Source organism: Salmo trutta, chromosome 37 (assembly GCF_901001165.1).
Source record: "Salmo trutta chromosome 37, fSalTru1.1, whole genome shotgun sequence".
In the NCBI taxonomy this organism is placed as follows: Eukaryota; Metazoa; Chordata; class Actinopteri; order Salmoniformes; family Salmonidae; genus Salmo; species Salmo trutta.
Window position 1 is genome coordinate 9011736 of NC_042993.1, and position 10179 is coordinate 9021914.

A 10179-nucleotide genomic window follows, 5' to 3' on the forward strand; every position below is an offset into this window, starting at 1 on the left:
TTGGCTAGCCTATAGTAAGTGCCTATTAAGTGGCAAATAAAGTAACAGTTTTGCAAAACCGTAACATAGAGTACGTTTGCAAATTCGTAATATATTGTGCGTTTTAGAAATTAGTAACATATAATACAAATTGTAATTCCTAACATAGCTTACAAAATGGGTGATAGACATCAAGAAATTAAAATACATACCATACGAAATGTAACACGTCACACTAAATGGAGTGTCTCGGATTTACATACAGAATAAAACTAAATGCTCTGAGACAAGGTTGTTGGATAGCTCACTGTTTCTGACACTTAATTTGTCTCACACACATTCAAATTTCTTTCTCATCTCAGCCGTTTCAAATAGACTCACCCTATGAGAGGATGGCCCCGCCCCTGGCAAGATCTGCTCCAGGTGAGCTCAACCATTGGTGGAGCCAGCTCAGGTTCCGCCTCCAGAACAGGAAGGGGTGGAATGAGATGCTTGATGAAACTTTTTTGCTGCAGAACAAAAGGTGATACTCCAATTGGTAAAAAAACAAAAAAAACAGCTACTGACAAGTATTGGTTGATATTATGCTGCGTTCATAACAAGTGAGAAACTCTGAAAATACTATTTGTAATCTGGGAGCATCAGTTGTGTGTGTTCACATGCTTTTAACTAATTGAGAATGCAGATTGGCTGATGACAAACAAGCTGCATCAACCATAAACTAAAAGTACAGCTGTCATTTCTAACTTGCAAACATACTCTCTCTCCCATAGGACAAATGACATCCCTCTCTTCTTTGCGGCCAAAGAGAACAGTGCAGGTTGCATTAAGAAACTTCTGGACTGTGCATCCACTAACATCTTTGAGAGAGGTGCTCTGGGAGAGACCGCGCTGCATGTGGCAGTTCTGAATGATAACATGGATGCTGCTTTAGTTCTGATGGACGGAGCACCTGAACTCATCAATGAGCCCATGACCTCTGACCTCTTCCTTGGTACATATACTCTCACACACAATGAACAAACACACACTATAATATCATAAAACTCACACAGATGTTAAATCACACAATAATATATTCTCTCTCTGTCGCGCTCAATCAGGCATGACACCTCTCCACATTGCCGTGGTGAATCAGAACGTTAACCTGGTCCGCAGTCTGATTGGTCGTGGGGCAGATGTGGCCACGCCCAGAGTCACAGGCCTGTACTTCAGGAAGAGAAGAGGAGGGCTGCTCTACTATGGTAAGATGACTGTTTGTGGTCTGTAAGGAGTAGAAAAATGCATTTTGGGAAATGTGGTTATTTGATTCCGTTTGCTTTACTTTAGGTGAGCACATCCTGGCATTTGCGGCCTGTGTGGGGAATCAGGACATCATCTCCATGGTGATCAACGCAGGAGCCAGCACCAGGGCCCAGGACTCCATTGGTATGAAACATTCCTCTTTCTTCTCCTCATCCTCCCCCTCTTCTCTCTTCTCCTTTTTTCAGCAGTTTAATATCTCCCTCTCTTCCCCCTAGGTAACACAGTGCTCCACATCCTGGTCCTGCAGCCCAATAAGACTTTAGCATGCTTGGCATTGGATCTGCTGTTGGCACGTGACGTTGAGCTGGACCAGGCTGTGCCACTGGACATGGTGCCCAACTATCGTGGCTTAACGCCCTTCAAACTGGCTGCCGAGGAGGGCAACCTTGTGGTGAGGACGAATAGAGGGATAGAAAGAAACAGGAGACAATGTATGAGAGGAGAAGAGGGATAGTGTTTCCCCTATTATCTTTAACTTAACCTGTAGTCATAACCTTCTCCTCCATACTCTAATATTCTTTATACAGCATATGTTGTTATTAGTATGTAATTAACCTACAAATGAATTGTGCTGCATTTCTAGGTTTCTAAGGTTTTTGTATCTCTCTCCCAGGCATTCCAGCACCTGGTCAACCGGAGGCGAGTTGTCCAGTGGAACCTGGGACCACTGACCTCTAACCTCTATGACCTCTCAGAGATCGACTCCTTGGTCGCCGACAACGACCTCTCTGTGCTTGAGCTCATTGTGGGCAGCCAGAGGAGAGAGGTACAGTACATTACAGAACACAAACATGATACGGTGTAATATACACTACAGGGAAACTGATGATGAGGATGATCTCTTCCCTCAGGCAAGAAGGATACTGGAAGTGACTCCTGTTAGGCAATTGGTCAGTCTCAAGTGGAACCTCTATGGAAAACACTACTTTAGGTAACCACACATACAGTGGATCATGTTCTGATGTTGTGTTTGAGATGCTGTCATTTGTTTATGTCTAATGTTGTAATGTTATTATTGTGTTGTGTACAGGTTGTTGCTGCTGCTGTACCTCCTGTACATTGGGACCTTCACACTGTGTTGTGTGTATCGCCCCCTAAAGGACGCTCCAGAGAATTACACTGTATCTGACATGGACAAAACCATCCGCGTGCAGAAAACTCTGAAGGTGGGGGAGACATGAAGGCGTCTTCATATGACAGCCTGTGTGCAAACCTCAATCAGAGGTGTTCATATGAACCCTTTGTGATCCACGTGCCCTGTTCTCTGTCCCTGTAGGAGAGTTATGTGACCCATGGGGACAACTTGCGTCTGGTAGGAGAGATGATCAGTGTCCTGGGTGCCCTGGTTATTCTGCTACTGGAGGTAAAACATACATCACCCAATAGTTTTACATGTCACTTATATTTACACTGTAGATTAGATCACATTACTGGCTGTCAATATAATCTGTGTTATTCCCAATCCCTAAGATCCCAGATATGCTGAGAGTGGGGGCCAAGCAGTACTTTGGACAGACGGCCCTGGGGGGACCCTTCCATGTCATTCTGTAAGTCAACCTTGGTGCCTATGTAGCCTTTATTACCTGCCGAGTGATGTTGTTGTGTTATGTCATGTCTATGTAGCATTTTTAACCTGTGTAATAATCTGTGTTTCCTCCCCAGTATTGCCTATGCATTCCTGGTGGTGCTGCTGTGTGTGTTCAGGGTCAGTGGGGTGCAGGGGGAGACAGTTGTCATGGCTGTGTGTCTGGTGCTGGGCTGGAGTAACGTCATGTTTTTTGCCCGAGGCTTTCAGATGCTGGGGCCTTACGTCATCATGATACAGAAGGTATGTAAGGGAAGCAGACACACACAAGCATTAGCATGACGTTACTGTAGAACATATGGTTTTGCTGTTTTAATTCCCATATTAGACTGTTGTGGTGTTTTGTCTCATTTCTTCCTAGATTATATTTGGAGACCTGACCAAGTTCATGTGGCTGAGCTTCATCGTGCTCATAGGGTTTTCCACCTGTAAGTACATTCTGTTTAAGAGAAACTGTATTAGCAAATCTTGACGTTTCAAATAAGCATATTGCCAACAATTGTATAAAACTAAAAAAAATCATATTTTTATACCCTGGTTGTTGTTATCTCTCCCTCCCTCCCTCCCTCCCTCCCTCCCTCCCTCCCTCCCTCCCTCCCTCCCTCCCTCCCTCCCTCCCAGCCCTGTGGATGGTGTACATGACTCAGGACCCAAACTCTCTACCTGCGTACCGCTCCTTCCCCATCACTCTGTTCTCCCAGTTTGAGCTGAGTGTGGGTCTGATAGACCTGCCAGTGGACCACACCATCACAACGCCCCCTATTGTCCATGTACTGCACTGCACCTTCTCTGTGGTCTCCTACATACTGCTGCTCAACCTGCTCATAGCCATGATGAGTGATACACACTGGAGAGTAGCCCAGGAGAGGGACGAGCTCTGGAGGACACAGGTGTGCATCAGTGTGACACACACAAGCACACATTTTCTATTACAGTCCACAATACTAACCTAATTGAAGGAATTCTGTACAGAATACAAATATTCCAAAACATGCATCCTGTTTGCAACAAGGCACTAAAGAAATACTGCAAAAAATGTAGCAAAGCAATTCACTTTTTGTCCTAAATATAAAGTGTTATGTTTGGGGCAAATCCAATACAACACATTACTGACTACCCCTCTCCATATTTTCAATCATGGTGCTGGCTGCATCATGTTATGGGTATGCTTGCAAGCATTAAGGACTGGGGAGTTTTTCAGAATAAAAATAAACGGAATGGAGCTAAGCACAGGTAAAATCCTAGCAGAAAACTTGGTTCAGTCTGCTTTCCACCAAATACTGGGAGATTAATTCACCTTTCAGCAGGACAATAACCTAAAACACAAGACCAAATCTACACTAGCGTTGCTTACCAAGAAGATAGTGAATTTTCCTGAGTGGCCGAGTTACAGTTTTGACTTAAATCGACTTGAAAATGTATGGCAATACCTGAAAATGTTTATCTGTCAATGATCAACATCCAATTTGACAGAACTTGAAGAATTTTGAAAAGAATAATGGGCAAATGTTTCACAATCCAGGAGTAGGAAGCTCTTAGAGACGTACCCAGAAAGACTCACAGCTGTAATCTCTGCCAAAGGTGCTTCTATAAAGTATTGACTCAGGGGTGTGAATACTTATGTAAACTAGATATTTCTGTATTTCATTTTCAATAAATATGCATTTCTAAAAACATGTTTTCACTTTGTCATTATGGGGTATTGTGTGTAGTTGGGTAAGAAATTAAATATATTTAATCAATTTTGAATTTAGGCTGTAACACAACACAATGTGGATTAAGTTAAGGGGTGTGACTACTTTCTGAAGGCACTGTGCATACTCCATAAACATAACTTAAAACCATGATGAAAATGTATACAGCATCCCAATCAGTGCCATTCTAATGACCCTTATGTCCTTTGTCCCTGCTCACTGTGTGTAGGTGGTGGCCACTACCCTGATGTTGGAGAGGAGGTTGCCCTTCTGCCTGTGGCCCCGGCTGGGAGTGTGTGGCCTGCTCTACGGCCTGGGGGAGCGGTGGTACCTCCGGTAAGACAACAACACTTCATCTAACTGGCCTATTACTGTACTCTCTGTCTTAGGTGTGGTGGTGTTAACAGTGTTTCCCCATCCCCATCATATACAGGCTTTATATTATAATGACTCTCTTAATGTCTCCATTGCAGGGTTGAGGAACGCAACGACCCACTGGTGCAAAAGATGCGTCGCTACGTGCAAGCCTTCTCTAAGGATGAGGACCAGAGCAAGGAGCGGGAGGAGACGGAGAACACTGACACGTCAAAAGGACCTGGAAGCCCTCTGATCAGACCCAAACACAGGGGTGGGATAGATGGAAACAGGAAGTCCCTGGCATGCTGGCAGATGATTCGCCACAGTGCTCTGGGTTTAGATGTGGAACAGGAAGAGCCTGAGGATGACCAGGAAGTAAGATACGTCTGAGGGTTAAGACAGCAAAGCAGATCATTATATTGTTATTATATAGTACATGTGTGATGCAATTATGTATGTATGCAGTATTATTTGTCGAAAACAAATGATTGTATTGTAGTAGCTAGTGTATATGGGTAAGACTGGGTTGAAATGTAGACTAGATTCATTTTCAATCTTTTTGGACCATGTATGCCACGTTATCATTCCAAGTAAAGCATGTGAATATTTTTTTATTAAAGATTTTACAAGACAGTATATTAAACCTTTTTTTTACTGGAACCTTTTTTTTCAGGATTGTAAATCAGAACAGAAAACCTAATGATTGGTTAACGCACATAATAATGTAGATCATTATTACATTCAAAGTCATTAAAAAAACATATAGAAAACATCTCACCAAAACAAGAAAATAAGTGCAAGATATTATTCATCTTTTACATTAGTGCAAATTCTAACTAAAATTGGCAGGCTGACTTGATTGTTCTTCACAAGGCATAACTAACTGTAATGTGATTTTATTTACCATCATTGGTTATACCTGGATGTCTAATGAATTATAACACAGACTTAGGTCATACAGTGTATAATAATGGTTTAAAAGGCTATTGATAGAGATGTGTAATCGTGGTTTAAAAAGGCTATTGATAGAGATGTGTAATCGTTGTTTAAAAAGGCTATTGATAGAGATGTGTAATCATGGTTTAAAAGGATATTGATAGAGGTGTAATCGTGGTTTAAAAGGCTATTGATAGAGATGTGTAATCGTGGTTTAAAAAGGCTATTGCTAGAGATACGTAATCGTGGTTTAAAAAGGCTATTGATAGAGATATGTAATTGTGGTTTAAAAGGCTATTGATAGAGATATGTAATCATGGTTTAAAAGGATATTGATAGAGATATGTAATCATGGTTTAAAAGGCTATTGATAGAGATGTGTAATAATGGTATTAATTGTAAGCTACTGTGTTAGTGGGTTAAAAGAGTTGCCAATGAATGACCTACTCAACAGTTTCGATATGCAGATGAAAACTGCACACAACATTAATAGCAGGCTAGACCAAGGAAATGTGTCTGTAATTAAAATTCGGAACTGGGAAAACTGTACTTTCACTGTCTTTCTCTCTCATACTCACACTCAGGGTGTTTCTCAATATGCATTCTACCGTGCTTCACACCAACATGCTCCGAGTGCATTTCCAACCACATTCTCTTCAATACGTTTTTGTGAGGACGAGAGTGTAGAGAATGCATAAAACAATACATTTGAGAGGCACCCATCTCCCCCTACTGTATTACCTCACGCTTCACCGCCCCATTCACTTAACCTTCTTCCAGCCAGGACAATGGCAACAATAGAGACTAAACAAGATATACACAAAGCAAATATTTTACTTAATAATTATCCGCTAGATATGTGAATTGTAACAATTTAGCTAGCCAGCTAGTTAAACAGGCAAAAATTAACTAAAACTAAGGTTATGCAGGTTAGATGTACATTTTTTGTGGGAAGCTAGCGTTCTTCGTGGCTAGCTAGCTAGCCAGTTAGTCTTATTGACTTGGACTTGCAGTACCCATTCACTGAACCGTCTTCCAGCCAGGACAACAACGGCAATAGAGACAAAACAAGATATGCACACAACAACCGTTATACTTCATAACTATCTGCTAGTTATATGTGAATCATAATAATGTAGCTAACCAAATAGTTTAACAGGAAAAAATGACCTAAAACTAATATTATGCAAGATAGATTCTTCAATTCTTCATGGATAGCTAGCTAACAATTCTTTGTGGCTATCTGGCTAGCTAACGGTACTAGTAGCTAGCCAGTTAGCCCTATTGACTTAATATGGGCGTGCTATCTACAGTACTTAGGCAGTTAAACATGCTAAAATTAACACAGCATGTATTTATTAACGTATCAAGATCAAATATTGTAGTCAGGCAACATGTGAGATGTGAATTGGCAATATTTCATTCTGAAGTCAGAGTGTAATTTCTTTCGCTTCAGCCCAAATAGTGGCCGCCATTGATTTCAAGAAATGTTTTTATGTGGTTGAGTCATACTTCTTTGCTTAGTTTCCGTTGAAGCTTGCATCGATGCATGCTTCAAAATATGTACAAACGGGATACACATTAGAGAAGTGCCCTCCGTGCTCTGTTTCGCATACTTTGATTTGGACTCATACTCAGACCTTCCCGTGCTCTAATTTGCATGCTCGGAGCACAGTAGTATGCATATTAAGAAACACCCTCAGTCTCTCTCTATTCCTCTTTTTCCTCTATTCTTCCTCTCATGCATATTAAAAGTAGAAATAATGTTTTTTACTTTAATAGGACATTTTAGACCATTTTAGACCCCAGAGAGGTTAACATAAAGCAGTGGTCTGGCTGATTTCCTGGTTCATTCTTGGCCAGTACATTACTTTATTGGGATTAGTTCAATAATCTTATAATAATCTTTGGGGTTTAGGCTGGGTGTCTGTAAAGCACTTTGTGACAACTGCTTATTTAAAAAGGGCTTTGTAAAATACAATTCAAATCAAATCAAATGTCATTACTCACATGCGCAGAATACAACAGGCGTAGACCTTAGTGAAATGCTTACTTACGAGCCCCTAACCAACAATGCAGTTAAAATAAATAAATAAGAAATAAAAGTAACAAGTAATTAAAGAGCAGCAGTAAAATAACAATAGCGAGACTATGTACAGAGGGGTATGTACAAAATAAGTAAAATAAATAAACAAACAAACAAAAAAACACAATTGGATTGAAACACGTAAAATGTCAGCCTTCTTCTCCGGCGCCATCTTGTTTGAATTTGATTCATAATATGATAGCAGTGCTGTAGCCACCTGTACCTGGTCTGTCTCTGAAAAGCTTCAGCATAAATGTCCTCTGATGGACTCTTCAGTTTGGAGTAGTAGATTGTAGATTCAGCTTCCTCGACTGACAGACATGTAGACAGGTGGATGGTTTGGACCAAATGTATCTTCTCAAAACACAACAAAAAAGAGCATATAGCCTAAGACAACGTTTTTTGGATTGAACCTACAGTAATACAGTAAGATACATGAAAATATATGTATTTTGAAGTAAGTGGTGCAAATTTCTTTCTTTTCCTGGTCACTTACCTGAGGCATTCTCTGACTCTCGTCCACTTTCACCACTCTTTCCTCCTCTCAGGTGATTTCTTGCATCTACATGGTTCTCTCTCTCTCTGGGTCTAGAACTTTCTATTTCCCTGGAAAGCCTATAAGCCCATCTGTTATGTTTGTTCCTTATATAATGACAAACCGGGGCGTAGGTTTAACTACTTTTAATGAACATATACTTCACCTAGAAAACTCCATGTTTAGCCATGCAAGGCATTCTTCAACCACCTGCTCCCCCGCATAGCCTGCTGGGTAACGTAGTCTAAATGTTATTAACGCATAACAACACACCATCCAGTATCACAAACTCCTGAATGTTATTTGTGTAGCAATTTCCTTACTCACAAATCCGAAGTCTTTACGACACTATATCAAATCAAATTGAATTTGTCACATGCGCCGAATACAACAGGTGTGGACCTTACAGTGAAATGCTTACTTACAAGCCCTTAACCAACGATGCAGTTTTAAGAAAAATGTGTGTTAAGAAAGACTTTACGAAAATAAACTGATGTAATAAATTAATAAATAAAGAAAGAAATTGAAAAATAACAAATAATTAAAGAGCAACAACAAAATAACAGTAGCGAGGCTATATACAATGGGGTACCGGTACAGAGTCAATGTGCAGGGGCACAGGTTAGTCAAGGTAATTGAGTTAATATGTACATGTAAATAGAGGTAAAGTGACTATGCAAAGATAATAAACAGAGACAGTAGTAGCAGTGTAAAAATGGGGGCCGGGGGGGACAAATCAAATAGTCTGGGTAGCCATTTGATTAGCTGTTCAGGAGTCGTATAGCTTGGGGGTAGAAGCTGTTAAGAAGCCTTTTGGACCTAGACTTGGCTCTCCGGTACCGCATGGTAAAAGAGAGAACAGTCTATGTCTAGGGTGGCTGGAGTATTTGGCATTTTTTAGGGCCTTCCTCTGACACCGCCTGGTATAGAGGTCCTGGATGGCAGTAGTTTAAGGCATGTAGTTGGTTTGGATAAATACACTTAGGGTATCAAAGAAGCCAATACATTTTAAAATGTAAAATCTCCCTTAGTCTCGGTAGCTAGTGCCACTCAAATACTAAATAATGCACCTAAACAATGTATAAAGTGATGCCTTCTGTCATTTACAAGTTGCACTTCCTAATTGATTTATCTTTTCCTTGCTCACTCTTTTATAAGAGACATTTCATCATTCCCACTCGCCCTTGCCGAGTGTCAGAAATGAATTTCAGTTATTTGTGATGTGACAATATACACACTGCAAAGGAACCTTGTTATTGTGCCTAAATAAAGATTATCACAAATGATTGACCTATATATGGTACATATATGGTACACCTATATACCTGAAAACACACACCAAACCATGGCATTTGGAAAGTGTTTTGGCTGTCTGGGTTATGGATAATAGATGGTCCTCAAATATGTGGAAATACAAATACTGTATGACATTCACATTCAGTTTAGAATATGTGCTTTACTGTAGGTTTGGTTCGTAAGAAACCAAATGTACCATATTTTTGTTAAAAGGAAAAACATACTCTGTCATAGACGGGTTAGGAGACAATGTCACGAAAACGATGTGTACACTTCAATGGGGCAGAAGTCCATGTTTTGTTGTGATTCTGGATGGCCAGATAGCAACAATGACAAATTTAAATGTTATATCATACCAGTTGATATTTAAACATCAAAGTTAAGAAACTGCTTGTCTCAACCTTGA

At 40.4% G+C, this 10179-nt stretch overlaps 1 protein-coding gene across 1 annotated transcript; it reads left to right on the forward strand.

Moving 5' to 3' along the window:
• Positions 1-371: 371 nt before the first annotated feature.
• On the forward strand, positions 372-5800 carry LOC115176893 (transient receptor potential cation channel subfamily V member 6-like). Its single transcript, XM_029737255.1, has 15 exons — positions 372-502; positions 753-973; positions 1083-1223; positions 1309-1407; positions 1500-1675; positions 1898-2050; positions 2136-2215; positions 2315-2450; positions 2561-2647; positions 2755-2831; positions 2947-3112; positions 3231-3297; positions 3491-3759; positions 4793-4899; positions 5037-5800. The coding sequence occupies exons 1-15, from the start codon at positions 372-374 to the stop codon at positions 5308-5310; spliced, it is 2184 nt and encodes a 727-aa protein (XP_029593115.1). The 3' UTR covers positions 5311-5800.
• The last annotated feature ends 4379 nt before the right edge of the window (positions 5801-10179 follow it).